At 42.9% G+C, this 20,452-nt stretch overlaps 1 protein-coding gene across 2 annotated transcripts in view; it reads left to right on the plus strand.

Moving 5' to 3' along the window:
• LOC122795577 (metallophosphoesterase domain-containing protein 1-like) overlaps positions 1 to 20,452 on the plus strand; it is a 629,119-nt gene that overhangs the window by 189,294 nt on the left and 419,373 nt on the right. For both annotated transcript variants that reach the window (XM_044063825.1, XM_044063826.1), the window contains exon 3: positions 12,439 to 12,628. In XM_044063825.1, the coding sequence (XP_043919760.1) occupies positions 12,439 to 12,628 (190 nt within the window). The remainder of the gene's footprint in view (positions 1 to 12,438; positions 12,629 to 20,452) is intronic.

Genomic DNA, 20,452 nt, shown 5'->3' on the forward strand with positions numbered 1-20,452 from the left:
ATTTTTTTGTGTGTGTGCATGTGTAAAAACAATGAGTCCCTGCACTTGTATAAACGGCTGTCAGTTGCTGATACATGTCATATCCCATTCCAAAAGTAGACTGCTGGACACTTCCAGGTATTGGAGGAGGGTGAACAGAAAGGTTAGGAACAGAACATGAATGGCGACTTTTACCTAGTGTACCTCAGCAAACAGTTTTGACAGAACTGCTAAAGCTGTTATATCTGAAATGAAAGAGAAAGGAGGGTGGGACATAAAAGAGAACAAAGCAGACTTCCTACTTTGTGCTTTTGATGCATTACATAGCATACATACATGCATATATGCAGCAAGAAGGAGATGAGTGAGCAGAGATGGGAGTAGGATGTCAGACCCATATTATAGTACATACTACTGGTGTACTAAACAGCGTAGGAATCCATCTGACATAGCAATGTATACTGTAATTAAATAAAGCAGTATGTACAGCTTTAAAAATTTAAAAGGGGCAAAACTTTGAGAAAGCAGGTGCCAAGTTATGCCTCAAGTAGACAACTTTTTAATAGAACATCCATCTTGGAGACTCTGAAGACTTCATTAATGAACAGATTGTTTCTCTTGGAGACTAGTCTTTTCTTCTTGATGAAGACTTCTGACATCAGAATTGTTTTTGCCTTTTTACTACGCATATTTGAACAATACTGAAACTGCTTCAAAAAATATGTGAATTATAAAAACTGATGGATGTTCCAGATTATTATTGAAAGAGTCAAAAAAATGTGGGACTGGCTTTCCTTAATGCCAAAAACAATAAACAATAAAATATTCAACCAGAAGGCTTTTCTATCCCTGAAGGTTATTGGAGTTGGTATTGTAACTGAAATTTGGTTTTGAATATCTCTGAAGCATTCTCCATGTTTGAGAGTTTAGTAACTACTGTTAACTCAGATCTATTGGAATTGGTGGGCAAGTGTCCATTTTTAGTCTTAAAAATCTAAAAGTATGGAAGACAACTCAGCCTACAGTTTAAGGTAGAAATACTGTATCCAAGTAGTTATAATGCTGAATACCATACAGTGCCCCCTTTGGTATGTACCTAACCAGGCATATCCAACGATTGGAACATCCACACAGGCTCCTTACTAAAAGAATACAGGGCTTAAGTAAAATGTCTTATGCATACTGCCTCAAGGCTCTATCCCTGTATTATTTCTCTTACAGGCTTTTGAAAGGAGATCTATGCCTGACATACAGGGGATTGTCAGACCCCACTCTGATGGACCTCCTGCATATCTGCAAAACAAAAAACATCAGAATTACCTATTCTAAAAAACTTAAACTTTTCCTGTGATATAAATAAGACCTGCTGGAGAGACAGGTATATATCCAAGAGATCACCCTGTCTCTTGCCATGCTCCCTCTCAATATTAAACATAGTTCCTCCCTAACCCAATTCAAGTGCAACATGGACAATTGGATGGGGAACAGGAAATTCTTCCCTGGTTTGGCACCTATGTCTCTAATGGACACAGGAAACCTGTAAATGTTTAATCTCCCAGGCCCTAGCTTGTAAATGTTTCATCTCACAAGCCCCTGCTTACACTTATCAAAGGTATCAGAACTTGTCAGAGATTTGGGATGCATGGCTAGGCTTAAAAAGGCCCTTGTGGTCATTAGCCTAGTAAACACCTATGAACCTATGAACCTATGAACCTATAACTAGGTGTTAAAGAACCCCCTTCCATGTTACTCAAGGAACATAAAGATACTGTATAAAACATGATGATTTACTAATCAAACCTAAAGATTTACTGAGGAAGATATCACGAACTCCACAATTATCTGGAATAATTGCACAACATAAAACAAATGACCACATGGCCTCTTTGACCTTGATAATACAGGTTGATTTGAGCAATTAGTAAAACCCCTGTTCGGGGCACATATGCCATTGTACCTCTATGCCACAGAGCAGACAGTATTTTGGGTGCCTTTTGGTATTCTGATATACATAGTGAGACATTCTGTCGTTTCTGTAATTAAAGTTGTTCTATATAGTGCTGTGTACCATATGAAGGTTAATTTGTTGGTTTGAAAGGAAAATGGTTGAGCCTGTCAGTCATGACATTCAAGTCCCAACCACACAAAGGTTCTTTAGAGACAGAGAGAGATGCAAACCCTTGCACTTCAAGAACTGCTTGAAAAGCCTGTTCTGAGCTGTAGTTCTGCTATCGACTAAACTGGGAATACTGAGATGGCAGAAATGTACACCTTAACTGCTGAAGAACTAAGGCTCAGTTCAAGCACATGTCTAAGATGGAAAAGAATTACATGCCAGATCACCAGCTAAACAAATAGGATTCCTCACTATCCAAGACAGGTATGTCTACTGGAAGGCCTTTTGGCTCATACCCTTCTATTCATCAGGTGTTAAGTGGATGAGATTCAAACTCGTTGAGTTCATCTCTCTATTTCGGAACTCCCCAAACGTGTTGAGTTCAGCTGTCCATTTTTGAAGTCCCCAAACTCGTTGAGTTCAACTCTCTAATTTTGAATTCCCCAAACTCATTGAGTTCAACTCTCCATTTCTGAACTCCCCAAACTTGTTGAGCTCAACTTTCTAATTTTGACCTCTCCAATCACAGTTTTCCATGAGAGGCCACTGCTTGTGTGTTTTCACTTTGTGCACCAGCAGTGATTTCTTTTCTGTTTGATGTTCTGTGTTCTCTATGGTTGTACAACTGCCATGTTACTAAGGGCTACAGAGGTGCATGGGAAGATACTCTCCCTAAAAAAAAAAAATCTTTGATTCTGACTTTCATATAGTTGAAACTCCAGCTGATTAATCTTATCTGGTTGAAGGTTTGCGAAAGTGAATCTCCACTTTTCTGGCATTGCTGAGACCTTCATGACGTAGCTCAGCATTTATTAACTGAATAAACAGACACGGCACAAGCCTCATTTCATGGGTATACTGGATCACTGGTTAAGTGACTTGCTTAGAGTCACAGAGTAGACAACGGTGGAAGAAATCAAACCCTGAACTACATAGTGAAGCTTGTTAGCACCTCATAGCCTTAACTGTGTGTACTAGGTGCCAGACTAGTCTCTCTATTCTGCATCATGGAATATAGGTCTTTTTGTGTTGATTGACACCGCAGCATAGGGTGACTGATTTGGTTTGCACTGAGGTGGTCTTCTCTAGAAAACAGACCTGAGAACACGAAATACAGTTTTTCATGTTCACTAAGAAGTGACAGGGTTATGCTTTGGTCTTTTATTTTCTTAAGCGATAGTCGGGTGCAGAACTGGAAAGAAATGTAGAAAGACATACAAAAGTCTCTTCTACCAAATGAAAAAAGATTGTATTTACAGCAAACTACCCCCTACTCATTCCTAATGAAGTGGCCAGAACTGGGGAAGAACTATGTATTGTTATATAACTACATTGACCTCTGGTGTGCCTAAAACCAGGAAAATCTTCACAAAGCACAAATCCATTATCCTCAGTTCATGCAAAGGACTGGAACTGTTGCTGCTTCTGTTGAGAGGTACCACTAAATATTTACTTCCCCTGGGATATGACTGCCTAATAGGGTGATGCTGCACTCAAATGCCCAGTACTAGACTTGCTTCTCTGTATTGATTGTATGAGTGCATCCTGTCTGTTTGTGTGCCTACCACACCCTGCCTTGGATACATGACCAGAGGTATCCATTAGTAGAAGCCATGACACAACTGCACATCTGATGATGTGTGTTAAACTCTACACTGAAATTGCTAGAGATGACCCTCCACATATTTCTGATACAAGGAGAAGATCTGTGAAGGAGTGAGTACTCCGTATTTACCGATACCTCATTGTTTAGTCAAGCACCTTTTTTGAAGAAGGGGAAACAGGATATTGAAGGTTGTGGCCACTTCAGACACAAGTAACATAGGAGATACAAGCATTAGCCTACCTATGCTTCTTCATCCAGGACTCAAAAGCTGAGACTTCCTGTGCCCTGTCCTCAAGTTATAATAGGATTAATTAGAAACTGTTTCACAGACTTCCCATTTTGACAAAGCTCCTTTAGATATACAACGCTGTGTGACCATGGAGTAGGTTATATTATATTATGAAGCTGGCTGGTTGTTGTTTCCTGGGCAGGATTTATACAATATAGCCTAAAGGCTACTGTGCTGCAGCAGTGAGGAATTCAAACATCTACTGTTATGGGTAAGTGCAACTTATACAACTGTATTTTCTTTAGATGATCTATCTATAAATGACAGTTTTGTCAATGATAACTTGAGAAGTGTCTGTACTAATCAGCGATTCTTTTTTATACCTTCAGACTGGGTATTGGTTACAGTTCAGGTCAGTTTTAATACTCAGCAAAATATCTAGTCTACATAATGGAAACTTACCCAGCTTGTAGGAGTGTAGTACAAGACATTCCACTGCATCAGAAGATACAATTATTATAAAGCAAAGGGACTGGATGAACATCTTAACTTACGAAAACCTCAAGTTCTTTACTAAATGTTAGAGAAGACAGAGACTGCTGAATGGAAGAGAAAATGTACATGCACTGTAAAAAGTATTATTTGCCGATTGGAAGAGGAAATGTACAAACTCCCTAAAAAATATTATTTGCCAGTACAAGGAAAAAGTGGATTGATCTGCATTATTAGCAAATGAAATGAAGTATGGTATTACCTTTAAAAGTGCATTTTATGATTTTTGAAGAGGTGGGCATACCTCTCAACTTTTTGGAGTAAGAAATCTGGACAAAGCCATAAATAAATGTGGGACAAAAGCCACAAAATAGGGATAATTTGTAAATAAGGCTCTTACAAGCTTAGGAAGTTGATAGACTAACAGGTTGCACATTAGCATGAATTTTCTGAAGGATATGAAGTCTGAAACTCAAATGTCCATCATTATTTTCTAACTTCAATCTTTAATGATTTGCTACTATTTGCCAGCAAAACCACAATTTTATGAAAAACAGACCAAAAATATGAGGCAAAAATCTGGACATTCTGTGAAAATCTGTACAGTTGAGAGGTATGGGGCAAAAAATGGCATCCAGTTGGCTAACAGTTTACATGAATCAACACAGTAATAAAGGTGGGGCTATAATCCCCACTCAGAGATCATAGATAAACTTATTGAGTTAGACCTAAACTCCTTATATTGTCAGATGCTTAGCAAAATAGCTCACTGACAGGTCACATGTCCAGATGGGCAAATCCACTTCTGATAAGAAACCTTTTACTAGCGGTGTCCCACAGCGCTCAGTGTTGGGACCTCTCCTGTTTGGTATATACTTCTCTGAAGTGAAGACCAATGTTGGGGCCATCTGGTTCACCAAGTTCTCTGATGACAGTAAGAGGCCAAGCTCTCTCAACCCAAGACTGGAACAGTCAGTCATGAGGAGAAGGGAAACACTTGCACCACACTACCAGTCTCACATAGACCAGTCATATCTACACTAGCAAATAACACACATAGATACACAAAAATATACTCAGCGGCTCTAAATAAAAATCTGCCAAAGCGGCAGAGACCTCCAAAGCAGACATCCAAGCAACCTCCACCCCCCCCCATCAACAACCACGTATCACATACTTCACAAAGTCAGTGTGCCACCCAATCATAGCCCTTAAGGCTAAATAACACACTCAATACACTAGTAATAGGTGACTCTATTGTCAGGCACACCAATGTCCCACTACCTAGACTGAACAAGGAGAAGGTTACTGTAAGCTGCCTGTTGGGTGCCGGGATCCACCACATAACATAAGCACTCAGGTCACTCCAGAACAGGTACATATATGACTCTGTCATTGTCCATGTTGGTGTGAATGACCCGAGATGTACGTCCCTGGACTACATGAAAAGAGACATAGAGGAGCTCTCTGATCATGTAGCCCAGGCCGGTATGACCCTGACCCTGAGTAGCATCTTGCCCTCAACAAGAATGATACCACAGTATAAAAATAAAATGATCAATTTTAACAATTGGCTAAGCTTTTGGTGTCATTCAAAGGGGATCCAGTGTTTGTCAGCCTGGGATGACATGCTCGACAAGCCACATTGCTTCGCCAGAGATGGCTTGCACCTGTCACCCTTAGGCTTTCAAATACTGGCCAAGGCTCTTGCTGCCCCCATAGTGCCTTTTTTAGGCAAGGTTCAAAAGACAAACCCACCTCCGTAAACAACACAAGAAACCAAAAACTGAGGGTAATGCTACTCACTGCCAGAAGTCTAAACCTCAAAATGCACGCACTCAAGGCACTCCTCAGCATGGATAGAATCGATATCTGTGCAGTAACAGAAACCTGGTTCAAGGTTCCAGAGAGCACCCCAGCACTACCAGGCTATAACTCATACCATACCTTTCGGCCCCAGAACCTGGACCGAAATACAAAAGGTGGGGGTGTATCCATTTTCATCGAGGATACCCACACCTCGAGGTTAGTGGCACAGCACGAGGCCTCGGAGACCATCCATGTGCAACTAACAGTGGGCAAAGCTGCTTTTCAGATTGTAGCTTGCTACAGATCACCCACCTTGTCTCAGGACCCCACTCAGCATTCCTGAGAACACTGGAAAATATGAAGGTCCTACCTAACGCCATGATATTGGGTGATTTCAACTACCCAAACATTGACTGGGAAAACTACTCAAGTACTAACTCCTTTGCCCAACGCTTCCTAGAGTTTATAAACTCAAACACCCTGGAACAACTGGTCACCACTCCCACAAGAGGTGACAACATATTGGACCTGATTATCACCAACATGGGGGACCTATGTTCCACACCAGAGGTAAATCCGTCGCTGGTAAGATCAGACCATAAACTATCACACTGGACATCCACATCCTGACCCCACCCCCAGTCAAGGAAACCACTGTGAAAAACTTTTCAAAGCAAACTTCACACTTCTCAAGACCGAGGTGGAAAGTTTCAAAGCCCCCTTGCTAAAGGATAATGCTGCCCAAACTCCAGAATCCTTTACAAATGCATTCTATGAGCACCTACAGGAAGGCATGGATTGAGCCATCCCAAGTAAAACCAAGTCACACTCCTCCAAAAATAGGAAACCAGTCTGGTGGACCCCGGCCATAAATAAGCTATACAACAGAAGGAGGAAACTATTACATGATAGAGCAAAATCCCAAAAAGGGAAGGCATCCCTGATCAGTATCAGCAAGAAACTACGATCCATCATAAAATCATCCAAGGCCAGCTTCAAAAAAAAATTTGCCAAAGACTCTAAAGATAATCACAAAGTCTTCTTTAGCTATGTCAAGAATATAGGTGGCAACTCTCAGATCTGCTCTGAGCTAGTGCAAAATGGCAAAAAATACACTGAACCAACTGACATTGCCAACATCCTGGCTGACAGGTTCAGTGCAAACGTTACCCCCCCCCACCCCCAAAAGGGCCCGTGTCCATCCCAGAAGAATGTAGAGCCCCAGAGATCACAGACACACAGGTAAAACAGCTCTTTCCAAAGCCAAAAACACAGCATCAATGGGACCGGATGGTATCCCAGGCTGCGTCTTACATGAGCTCCAAAATGAGCTAACCCCTCGCCTAAATTCACTGTTCAAACTCAGCCTTACCACAGGCTGTGTACCCAAAGAATGGCGTACAGCAACAGTTATCCCGCTCCACAAAGGTGGTGCCACAATGGATCCTGGGAACTATCGCCCTATAAGCCTGACTAGCTTAGTCTGCAAAGCTATGGAGCGCATCATCATGGAACTCATTAACAGAGACATTGGGAACCTCCAGACACTGGATTCTACCCAATTTGGCTTTGTTAAAGGCAGATCTTGCCTCCTAAACCTAGTTGACTTCTTTGAAACAGTTACCAAGGCCATAGATGAGGGATAGGTAGTCCACACAGCCTATATGGACCTCGCAAAGGCCTTCAACACCATTCCCCACTCTGGCATTATAGAAAAGCTTACCATCTCGAACATTAACCCCTATGTCACGAGATGGGTTGCCAACTGGCTCATGGATAGAACTCACATGGTCAGAGTTGCAGGTGCTATGTCTGACTCTAAACTGGTTACAAGTGGCATACCACTTTCAAAGGCTTTTGATATGGTTAATCATCCACTGCTTATAAATACTCTTGAACTTCTTGCTCTAGATACCCCAGCTATACAATGGTTCAAGTCTTACCTTAACAATAGGCAGCAGGCAGTTCTCTGGGAAAACAAACTTTCATCCCACCTGCCAGTCACCCTTGGAGTTCCCCAGGGCTCCATTTAAGACCTCTTCTTTTCTCACTATTCATCAACGACCTTCATATAGCAGTCCCTGAAGCCACCTGTATTCAATATGCCGATGATTCCACACTTATATGTTCTGCCAACTCCACTTCTGATCTACACTCCCTAACTCAAAAAGTATTCAACTCAGTAGAAGACTGGTTCCTGAAATGCTGTCTCCTTTTAAACGCCAAAAAAACCAAGCTTCTACTTTTCACACCTACCAATAGGTCCTCTCCCATAAACTTCTCTATTAAATCTAACAATGGTACCCTCATCTTTCCCGATCCTACTACCAAACTATTAGGAGTTACAATTGACAACAACCTCAACTTCGATAACCATATAAATAACACCATTCAAACAGTGAACAGAAAAATGGGCTCCTTATATCGAATTAAACCCTTCTTAACTCCCATAGCTAGAACCACTATTGCCCACTCTCATTTAGTCTCAACTCTTCTCTATGCTTCTCCCATTTATACTAATCTAAAGAAAAATAATCTTCTCAAACTGTCTAACTCCTATAACAATATTGCCAGATTTGCCACTGGAAATGCATTTCAAACACACCACTGTCTGAACCTAAAGCAGCTAGACTGGCTTGAACTCCCTAACATGCTAACTTATTCCCAACTCACCATTGTACATAAAGTATTTTACAAACCAAATCATACTCCAATACTTGCTAACCTCATTACCCCTTATAATAATCTAAATTCCCTACGCTCTTCTAGCAAACTACGTGCTAGCATAAGTAAGTCCAATAACTTGTCAGGCGACAGCCTATTCTCCAATACTGCTGGGAAACACTGGAACCCTCTACCTACCGACATAACACTACTACCTTCACTGTCACTCTTTAAGCAAAAACTCAAATGTCACCTAAAATCTCTCTGGTTATGCCCCTGCACTAACCCTGATTAATCTACTACCTATCCTATTTTTATGTTCTTACTGCCTTTGGATATATAATCATACTCTATATACCTCTGTGTATGCTAAATCTGGTCATTGTAAAACTTATATAACCACAAGCATTTAAGTTAACTACAATGAACTGTAGTGTATCCTCACATATCATACGATTACATGACTGATATGACTTTATACTCACCTTTTTAATATTGTACTTTTTAATAACCTTCTTCTTTATTTTAAATACTTACTATTTTATGTGTTATATTATTTTATGTGATATACAATTTGATATTTCATTTTGTGGTATGCTGGAGCTTTTCTCCCCAGGCCTCTACTGAAAATGGAAATATATCCAGTTGGACTAGCCCGGTCAACAAATGTAAAATAAATAAATAAATAAAAATAAATACCACAGGGCTCAGTCCTGGGACCCCTCCTGTTCGGTATATACTTCTCTGAGGTACAGGCAAGCACGGGAGGACTATGGCTGACCAAGTTCACAGATAATTGCAAACTGGGAGCCATAATCGACTCCCCGGCTGACACAGACATCCTCCAGAAGGGTCTCACAGAGACGAATACCTGATGTCAGAATCATGGCCTCAAGCTAAATGCCAAAAAGTGCATAGTCATCCCCTTTGGGAAAAACAAAGTGCCCACGAACTACCACATAGGTGGTAATCCACTAAGTACGGAAGATGTAATTAGGGATCTGGGGACCCAAGTAGATAGCAACCTCTCCTTTGATAATCACATTGCCAAAGTGGTTAGAAAATCCTTCTATGTAGCCCACCTAATCACAAAAGGGTTCACATCTAGATCAAGAGAGGTTATTGCTCCCCTCTACTCATCGCTCATCAGGCCCATAATAGAGCACAATGTCCCATTTGGGATGCACCTTACTCGACACCTGCAACAGCTGGAAAGACCACAGAAGTACCTCACCAAGAGGATTGTGGGCCTCAAACAGATGCCCTATGCAGCTCGACTAAAGAAACTCCAGCTCTACTCGGTTGCTTATCGCCTACTCAGAGGTGATCTCTGCCTGATGTACAAGGCCATGTCTAACCTGGAATTAATGGACATGCTCCACCTCAAGAAAACCAAATCTCTTAGAGCCACACACTCTAGGGATTTAAATCTCAGCACAACAATAAATAGGACATGCTGGAGGGATAGATTCCTGTCCCAGAGACTTCCCTCGCTCTGGAATAGAATCCCAGTCTATGTTAGGCAAAGCCCCTCACTGACTCTCTTCAAGAGAAATCTTGACGAGTGGATGGTAAATTGTAAATTTACCCCGGGATCACTTCAGTGGCCCTGCTGGACAGAGGCTCAGGAAACTAATCTAAAAGGGAGGCGAAAGCCAACACATTCTGGCTAGGCTTATAAATGCCCTTGGGCAGACAGCCTAGTACCTACCTATTAACCTATGAAGTTGGGAGCAATCACTGAATCCCCAGATGATGTTCACATCCTACAAACAGGCCTAAAAATGATAAACAATTGGTGCCAAAACCATGGACTTTGACTAAATGCTGAAAAAGTGCATAATTATATGCTTCAGTAAATCAAATATCTCTGCAAATTATAATATTGATAGCATACCCCTAAAAGTAGACCCAGTGGTGTGGGATCTGGGAACACAGATAGACAGTAACCTAAACTTTGATCATCAGGTAACTATGATAGTGAGGAAATCCTTCTGTGTGGCTCAACGAAATAAGTCAATGCATGGCATCAAGTTCAAAGGAACTCATAGTGTCATTGTACTTGGCTGTTGTCAGATCTAGAATCAAGTATAATGCTCCCTTCTGCATGGACCTAGCCATGCACTTTTACAGCTATTGTTGTGGCCGCAGAGGATTCTTACTAAAAATACAAAGCGTAAGACATATGTCTTATGCTGACTGACTAAAGGCCTTGTCCTTTTTCCATCTCATATTGTTTATTGGGAGGTGCCTTATGTTTGACCTACAAGGCATTCTCTGATCCAGCCCTGATGAAAATGTTACATATTCGCAAGAAAAATTATATGAGATTTACACATTCCATGAATATGAACCTATTTGTGCCTCTAACAGAACTTGCTGGAGAGACAGATTCATATCCCAAAGGCTACCTCATCTATGGCATAAACTTACCATCTTGATAAAACAAAACCCATCCCTCATTCTCTTTAAAAAGAATTTCAATAAACAGATGGGGAACTGTAAATTCACTCCAGGGGTGCTGCCCATGTCCTTTATGGACCCAAGGCTCCAACATCCAAAGACCCACTACCCTATCCTATATCTGGGGAATTAAAATATAATATTGTCATATCCTGAGTATTATTGGCTAGGCTTGTAAAGGCTCTTGTGCCATTAGCCTAGTAATCATCTATGAACCTATGAACCTGTATTCAGAATTGAAGACGTTCTGTGTCAGGTAATCTTCTGCAAAGATGGATTTTAGGAAACTATTTGCATACCATGCAGATATCAATTCAGTTTTACTTAAGCTCATGGAAGTAGAATTAACCCAGAAAAGTTAACTCGTAGGATCCTAGGATTATTGGAGGTTACTAGGCTAGTGACCAGGAGGTCATTTCAAGCCTAACTGTTTCATCCCAATGTAATACCATAGATACTCTAGTCAATACCCAGGATTGTATTTAGTAATGACTGCCCTTATCCAGGAAAGTTGTGGGCACTATTCCCGGTAAGAATTTATGGTGCCCCATCCACTCATCCAGGTTTCTTTTTAACAGTCTCATAAATGTGCTCTGCTTCACAAGAATTTGCAGCCTATTCCAAAGATACAGCAGTCACTGGGAGACAAATCTGTCCCTCCAGCACATCCTGTTCAAGTCATAGGCCATATTTAGATCCCTAGAGTGGGTAGTTCTAGTCCCATTTGATTTACAGATGTGAAGCAAATTCATTAGGTTTGGGTCAGAGATTGCGCTGTTAGGCAGGTATAAGTTTCCCCTATGAAGTCTCTATAGCAGCGCCCTACAAGACATTCACTTTAGTAAGAAGAGGCCTGAAGTTTCCATCCCACTAAGAAGAAGGAGAAGGAAGGTTGATTGCACTGGTTATTCTTCTCTGAGATCTGCATACACACACATAATATCACTATTAGTTTAATCATTTTGCATTTCTGCACATTAAGGATGAGAGAGAATTATGTTTCAAGAGAATGAAAACTGCTGTGTAAAATGAAATGTCTGCTTAAAAAAAAAGTACCAAAATTTCCCTTTTTGTTTTCAGATGTCTGCAATTTTGAAAAGAAAATTGTTATTGCTGGCAACCATGACTTATCTCTTGATAAATACTTTATGGAGGAATTTCTAAAAATAGACCCTGGTTTTAATGCTATGTCCTTGTTGAGTAACTACTGCACATACCTACAGGATTCCTTCACAACTGTTAAAGGGTTGAAGATTTATGGATCTCCTTGGTAGGTACCAGAAACAAAAAGCGTATCCATGCAGACGTATGTCATTGTTGATGTCCTTTTCATTATGAAAGCATGACACTTGGTTTGTTTTGAGTAGAAACAAAATGTGAGACCAGTTGAAGTGTGGATTGTCCCCTTCAGATGTTTCTGTTTTAAACAAGGATGTTGCCCTAATCTTAACAGTTTTTTTCACTATTTCTGGTCCCTGTATATAAAATGTTGTATTTCCAACCTCTTCTTACATATTGTAGGAAAAGTTTTAGGGAATTATATGTGAAAAGTATCTTATAAAAACATTATTAGACTGTGCTTCTAGCTTGAAAGACAAATCCCCCAGATTCTCAAAAGCTTGCACTGAGTGCAAGATGAGTGCAGGAGCTCACGCAGGCAATAAGTCTGCCGTGCGATCCAGGAATAGCCTGCAGGGGCATGCACGAAAGCTCCAGCACTAATCCTGCACGGACTAAGCCCTGGTATGCAAATCACCCCATTTGCAGGAAAAATCCATGCAAATGAGGTGATTTTGCAATCCAGGAAGCTTGCAATAGTCCATGCAAGACTAGTGCAATCTACAGAAATGCACTCGGTTAGTAATCGAGTACATTTCTGCAAATTCCAAAACGAAGCTATGACAGCACCAAATAAAAGCTGCATATCATTGAGGAAGCATGCCAATGGCCAAGTATAAGGCCATTGGCATTGCAAACTGTTTAAAAAATGAAAAAAATCAACTTTTATTTTTTTTTCCACCGATCTCGGCTGTTTAAGCATAGGGCAGCGGCTAGCAAATGGGATCGGGGGGAAATAAGAAAATAAACTTAAAATGAGCATTCTAACTAAAATCAGTATTCTGCCATGCAAGTCAATGGCAGGCAGAAGACAACCTGGCCAGTGAGTAGTGGTAGCTAAGGGGGGAGACTCAGTGTGAGACATGTAACTATGCATTAGCAGGCAATCCTATGCAAATGAGGGAAAGATTAGTGAATCCCACTTTTCTCCAGGGTGTGAGGCAGGACCCAAGAGTGTAAGAGTTGAAATAGCAGGTGCAAGACTAGGTTATAGGTGACATCATGGGAGGGGGTGTCAGGCATACTGTAAGTGGATTGGAGCCCTGTGGATCAGGACTGCTTCTAGCTTAGCACAGCTAAGCTAGAGGTGTGTCCACACTGCCTAGCACTCTTTACAAAGTGCAAGCGGGTGTGTGCGCCACGCACTGGGTCTTACAGGAAGAAAAATGAAGTTAAACCAGGAAATAGTAGCTCTGTGCACATTTGAGCACTCTGTTTGCGCAGCGCGCACACAGGTTTAAACAGGGAGGCAATAGGAAGGGAAAACAGCAGTAGGAAGGTAATCAAGGAGAACTAGCTTAGCTAACAGGTGAAATGTATCAGAAACAGCCAATTACACAGGCAGCAGCCCAGCCCAGCACACCATTATAAACTATGCAAACACCTGTCCCCCTTGTTTTTCCCGAAACCTCTGCACCACAGGTGTATACAGATGGGAAAATTTTACAAAACGAAAGCAAAAGAAAAAGTGTTAGGGGTTGCTTTTGCTATCATAAACCAGCATGTGCAAGAGGCTGAGGGTGTTGAGGATGTGGATGCTGCTGAGTAACCCACAGTGAGGAGATGGAGAAGAGTGTACAGACCCAGGATAACCTACCAAGGGTTACATGAGCTGGAGATAGTGGAGCGCTATAGGGTGAACAGGTACCTCTTACAGCAAATTGTTGAGCTGTGTCGGACACGCTTCACACACAGAACTAACAGAGGGGATACCAAGGTATGTGTAGGCCTAAAAATACTAGCTACAGGTACCTTCCAAAGACCAACTGAGAATATGATGTGGATTTCACAGGCATCAGCATCCAGGGTACTCCACCAGTTCCTGGATGCCATGTCAGCACATGTCGGTTTGCAGGTATATTTCCCCGTCACCCATGAGGTGTTGGCCAGCAATATGCATCTCTTCCACCAAATAGCAGAATACCCTGAGGTAATGGGTGCAATAGACTGCACGCACATATGCATTAAAGTACCACCAGGTGAGCGGGGTAGGGTCTACATCAACTGCAAGGGCTTCCCCTTCATCAACTTCCAGGTCATGTGCGATGCCCAGGGCATAATAATGAATGTGTCTGCTGGCTGCCCTGGAAGCTACCACGATTCCCACATCTGGCATCTGATGCAGCTGTACCAGACATTTGCCAATGGGGACATCCCACATGGTCACCTAGTGGGGGATGCTGGATACTCACTGGAGCCATGGCTGATGTCACCCATCAGAAATGCACACACACCCGAACAAGAACTCCTTAATGAGGCACACGCACAAACACGAATTATAATAAAGCATGTGTTTGGGATGCTCACGTTAGGGTTCCGGTGTCTGGACACATCCGGTGGAGCCTTGTAGTACTCACCAACTACATGTACCCAAATTATCCTTGTATGTGCCGTGCTACACAATATGATCCTATGGAAACAGCTGCAGCAGGAACAACATGGGGCAGGGCCATACAGCCCCCCACCAGTGCCAAGGCCTGCACAGGTACAAAGTGACTCGGAGGAGGAACAACCTGAGCCAGCCCAGTAGGCATGCCCAGTATTCCCTGGCCTTGGCAAAGAGGCAACGTATAGCACATGCACTGACACAGTAGGAATGACACCTCTCTCTGACTCACACATATAGTAAAAGGGATGCCAAACATGACACTACCTGTTCTCAGCCATGTTTAGGGAGTGTACTGTGTGCATCTGACATAGGCAGCCCTGCAACTCCACCCTCAATACTGGGACACCCACAAGGTAAGTGACTCACACATGCCAGTTGGGGGGGGCACATACCCAACAACAGTCACAGCCAGCAGGACAGGTGTAGACAAACACAAACAAATGCTGTACTATGGCCTCTGAATGAGCCCTATGGGTAACCCCTCCCCCAGACCTACACAGAAAGACTACAGCAGGACACGCAGTTGGATATAACTTGTAAAGTCTAGGAAGTCAGAAACTGATATGTAGGTAGTGAAAGCTAAGATCTGTAGTACACTGGTATGCCTCTAGCTAGCATGATAGGTAAGTCCACAGACTGAAATGGTGTACCTGACATACCAGTACAGTCCTAGCAAATGAGTAAACGTGTCAGGTGTGCCCCACCATCCTACTTACACTTATAGTAACAGTCAGGTGTGCCCCCCCACCCCTGTGTAGAAATGTAGAAACAGTCAGGTGCCCCCCCTGCTATGCAGAAATGTAGCAACAGTCAGTGCCAAATAACCGATGTATACCCTGCAGACACAGCATGCTACCTGTTGGTGTACAACACACAGGTCAGCACCGCAGTACAAACTACCTGGACTTGATCCACACATGCAATATAGATGGCCATACTGGGCATGCTCACAGACACAGACGAATGAAGGCAATGTCAGTAAACAACATTCTGAAAGGTCATACTGGGCATGCTGACACACTTAAACACATGAAGGTCATGTCTGCAAATACCAATGGACCAGACATATCTGGCAGTTGCAATTCTTATTACAGACACAAGTCAGCATGCACCACTCATGCCTTGCACACACAGTGGATGGGAATTCAAAATATGTATGTAAGGACAACACACTATAATAAACCAAATGTAGATGGACATAGATATGTGGAAGAGGGTGACCGTGACAAGGAGCCATCTGGGCCTGTCCCACCCAGCACACAACCAAAGGGCCCCAAACACATGAGGTGCAGGTGTCACTCACTGCAGATCCTAGCCACCAGTATCTGTCAGCATGACAGACAATATGGTGCACGTGCCAGCTGTGCAACATGACTGTACAAGGAAGTAGTCACCTAGTAGCTGTATATACATACATGTGGCATATGGCCCCACATGTGCCTACATGTGGCATGACAACCCCTACATGAATGGGTTATGGCCCATGCACACACCGCCATCCCCATAGCAGTATCATGACAAGCCTGCTGAAGTCATCCATTGTGAAATACACCTTTGGGAGAGGTGTAGCTCAGTAATCCCCATGGTGCGTCCTATAACTGTGTACTGCTGTAGTGATAAACTAGTTAGGTAGTAGTTCTAACCCCAGACTTGGTAACTGTGTAAGTGTGTGTTTGTGTGCGTGTCTCTCTGTCTCTGACTGTGTAGAGAGAAATGCTATTTAGGTTACTCACACCCCGTACAATTCAAATACTCACCTTTGGCAAGGCTGCTGATGTCACTCACCTAGCAATACACCTCTGGGAATATCATAGCCCAGTAATCTCCATAGCATGTCTTATAACTGTGTACTGCTGTAGTGTGATAAATTAGTTAAGTAGGTGTTCTAACCCCAGACCTGGCACCTGTGTGTGTTGTTGTGTGAATCTGTGTGTGTGTGTCTGACAGAGAAGAGAGCAGTGCTTTTTAGGCCACTCACACTCTGTACAATTCATATACTCAACTTTGGCAAGGCTGCTGATGTCACCCACCTGGAAATACAACTCATGGAAAGTAATAGCCTAGTAATCCCTGTAGCATGTCCTGTAAATGCGTACTGCTGTAGTGTGATAAAGTAGCTAGATAGGTGTTTTATTCCCAGACCTGCCAACTGTGTGTGTATGTGTTGGTGTGTGAATCTGTGTGTGTGTGTCTGACTAAGACAAGAACAATGCCTTTTTAGGCCACAAACACTCCATACAATTCATATACTCAACTTTGGCAAGGCTGCTGATGTTACTCACCTAGAAATACAACTCTGGGAAAGTAATAGCCTAGTAATCCCTGCAGCGTGTCCTGTAACTGTGTACTGCTGTCATGTGATAAAGGAGCTAGGTAGGTGTTCTAACCCCAGACTTGGCAACTGTGTGTCTCTGAGTGGAGAGCAATTCTTTTTAGGCCACTCACACTCCGTACAATTCATATACTCAACTTTGGCAAAGCTGCTGATGTCACTCACCTGGAAATACAACTCAGGGAAAGTAATAGCCCAGTAATCCCTGTAGCACGTCCTGTAAATGCATACGGCTGTAGTGTGATCTAGAACTGTGATAGGGTTCCATCTCCACCCATGGCAGTTCTGGATGTTTTATATGTGTTGCAATGTCTGTGTATGGAGCAATGCATCATAGGTTACTCACTCGCAGTACATTTCAAATGCCCTACTTTGCCAATCCTGCTGATGTCATTCATTGTGAAGTACAACTTTGGGGCAAAGTTCTTTAGTAATCCCTGTGGTGCAGCCTATAACTGCTCCATTCTGTAGTATGATGTAGACCTTGGTCAGGGGTTTATACCCACACATGTCAGTTGTGGATGTTTTGAATGTCTCACTGTCTGTGTAGGGAGCAATGCATTTTAGGCTAGTCACTTGCAGTACAGTTGAAATGCCCTACTTTGGTAATCCTGCTGATGTCATTCACTATGAAATACACCTTTGGGGAAAAAGTGCTCCCATAATGTCCATGGTGCAGATCATAACTGTGTAGTGCGATAGTGTAATAAACTAGATAGGTAGGGGTTCTATTCCCAGACATGACAGGTGTGTGTGTGTTTGTAACTCCTATCCTGTGTAGAGGTGAGTGGGTGACACCTGTGGACAATGTGGAAGAGGTTTTGCTTATTTTTTATGGTGGCCCTACTATATATCACAATGTCAACCATACAGGGATAACATATGTAAATTAGCTGGAGGCTGGGGGTGCAAAGCCATACACATACATGTGACATCAAGGCCATCCAATCTAGGTTAGCAACCCCACTATTACCCAGAGCACACACTCAACCCATGTGTCATATGAACACACATGCCTAGGCAGCAGCTAATGTGTGGGTAGTACACTGCATAACGGCCCCTGATAGTAGCTATGCAGTGATAGCTGTGGGCTACAGAGGGCATGTCACCCTGCCCATCTGTCCAATATGCACGTACATGCAAACAGTGCACCTCTACCATGTTCCCCAATGGACACCCGCACCACCTGTGGTGCCTTCACATGTGACTCACAATGGACATACCATGCCTGACAACATGCCTTGTATGGACAGATGACACTGACATCAGGGAATGCTGTTGGCATGCCATCAATGTAGGTGAATTGTAAATCTGCTGCCCATTACCAGTTCCTGCCACAGGTGGGCAAGTCTCGCACATCTGATGATAATCTGTGTTCACAACATGGGCCAGACACCCCAGGTACAGTTCCACATGTCACTGTACATGCATGTGAGAGGTGTGCACATCCCAGACACCATCCATGCCATGGACTAAGGAACACATCCATGGCATGTGGTGTACAGCATTGGCCACACACAATAGTCACCCAGGTGACTGGATAGGGGATGCAATACCCACCTGTGTGGGCAAATACAGTAGCTACAGGCCTGAGCCACAATGCAGACCATTGTCATGTGGCCTGATGCCAAGTTATACCTGTCTTCTACCATTGTACAGCCTGCTGGCACAGTTGACCACCACACACCCATGTAGACATGCACCCATGCATGTCAGAACTGGCACCCTGTGTGTTCGTGTGTGTGTGTGTGTTGTATGGTGCGTATGTCCACATCCACACTCACTACAACCCACAGGGCATACTGAAGCATGCTGTCTGATGTCTGACATTTCCTCATACTCTTTGCCCATACAGCCTCCGTATGACCCATGTAGTGCATGTGATACCTGCACATTGATATGTTGTGGCAATCTCACTAGTGATGACTTGCACTCCTGGCTCTGCCAAGTGTATCAGTGTGTGTGCGTCCCTGTGTGAGTGTGCCTGTGTTGAGGCTGGCACCTGTTTATGCAGACAGGCATGTGTATGACACCTACCGTATATCTACCGTATCCCTGTTGCAGATGTCACTCACCCTCACATATATGTTCTGAGTACTCAACATCAGGTAACCCATGCGGTGCATCCAATAGCTGTATCGAACTGTGATAGCACTACATAGTTGTTGGGGGATTGATACTCTGTGCTGGTAGGTGTGTGACAAAAATGTGCTTCGGTTTTACACTCCCACCACTCCCTGACATGTATTTGCCTTTGTCTGCCTCCCCCACTCCCTTTCTGGTTTATGTGGAGACCCACACCTGTCTTGATTAGGCAGCAACATGTGTATTTTACGTAATGCTCATGATCAGCTGATGGCCTCTGCATGAATTGCAGCCCTTCTCTAGCTGATTTAATATGGAACAGCTGTGGTAACAATCCCATAGCCAATTCCATGGAAACACACTCCAATACTTAGGAACATCATGGTGGTGTTTGGACTTTTCAGTCACTGTGAGCAGGAACTAGATCTGTTGTTTGGCAAACAACATCTCAGATGGATTGGGATTTACCTTTAACAACATACACTGTCAAAAGAGGGCAACAAACAAGAGGGGGATGTGCCTGACCTGACTACAGACTGTAAGTGCTGTTATACTGCATTTGGAGTAACGGTTTAACAGTGTTTGTCTGGATATGTCGTACATGCAGTAATACCTGCCATGTCAGTTCCATGTATATGAGGAATCCCCATCTGCAGGGTCATCTGCAGACTGGGCAGTGTTGTGCTTGTGGTTTCATATGTTAGCCACAATGCATCTATCTATGGAATGCAGAAGGTAGTGTGAGGATTGCAGTCTGTAGATGGTGAAGGCCATTTCAGTTACTGACTTCATATCCCTCATAGGACATATATTGCAGCAAACACCATTACAATGAAAAATATACAAGGTTATCACAGCAACATGTCTATACTGGCCCTGTGTATGTGCTGTCAGCCACACCACTGTCAACCTTTGTACATATGGCATGCATGAAGTGGTGCATATGTGCT

Source organism: Protopterus annectens, chromosome 2.part2 (assembly GCF_019279795.1).
Source record: "Protopterus annectens isolate FY-2018-M chromosome 2.part2, PAN1.0, whole genome shotgun sequence".
In the NCBI taxonomy this organism is placed as follows: domain Eukaryota; kingdom Metazoa; phylum Chordata; order Ceratodontiformes; family Protopteridae; genus Protopterus; species Protopterus annectens.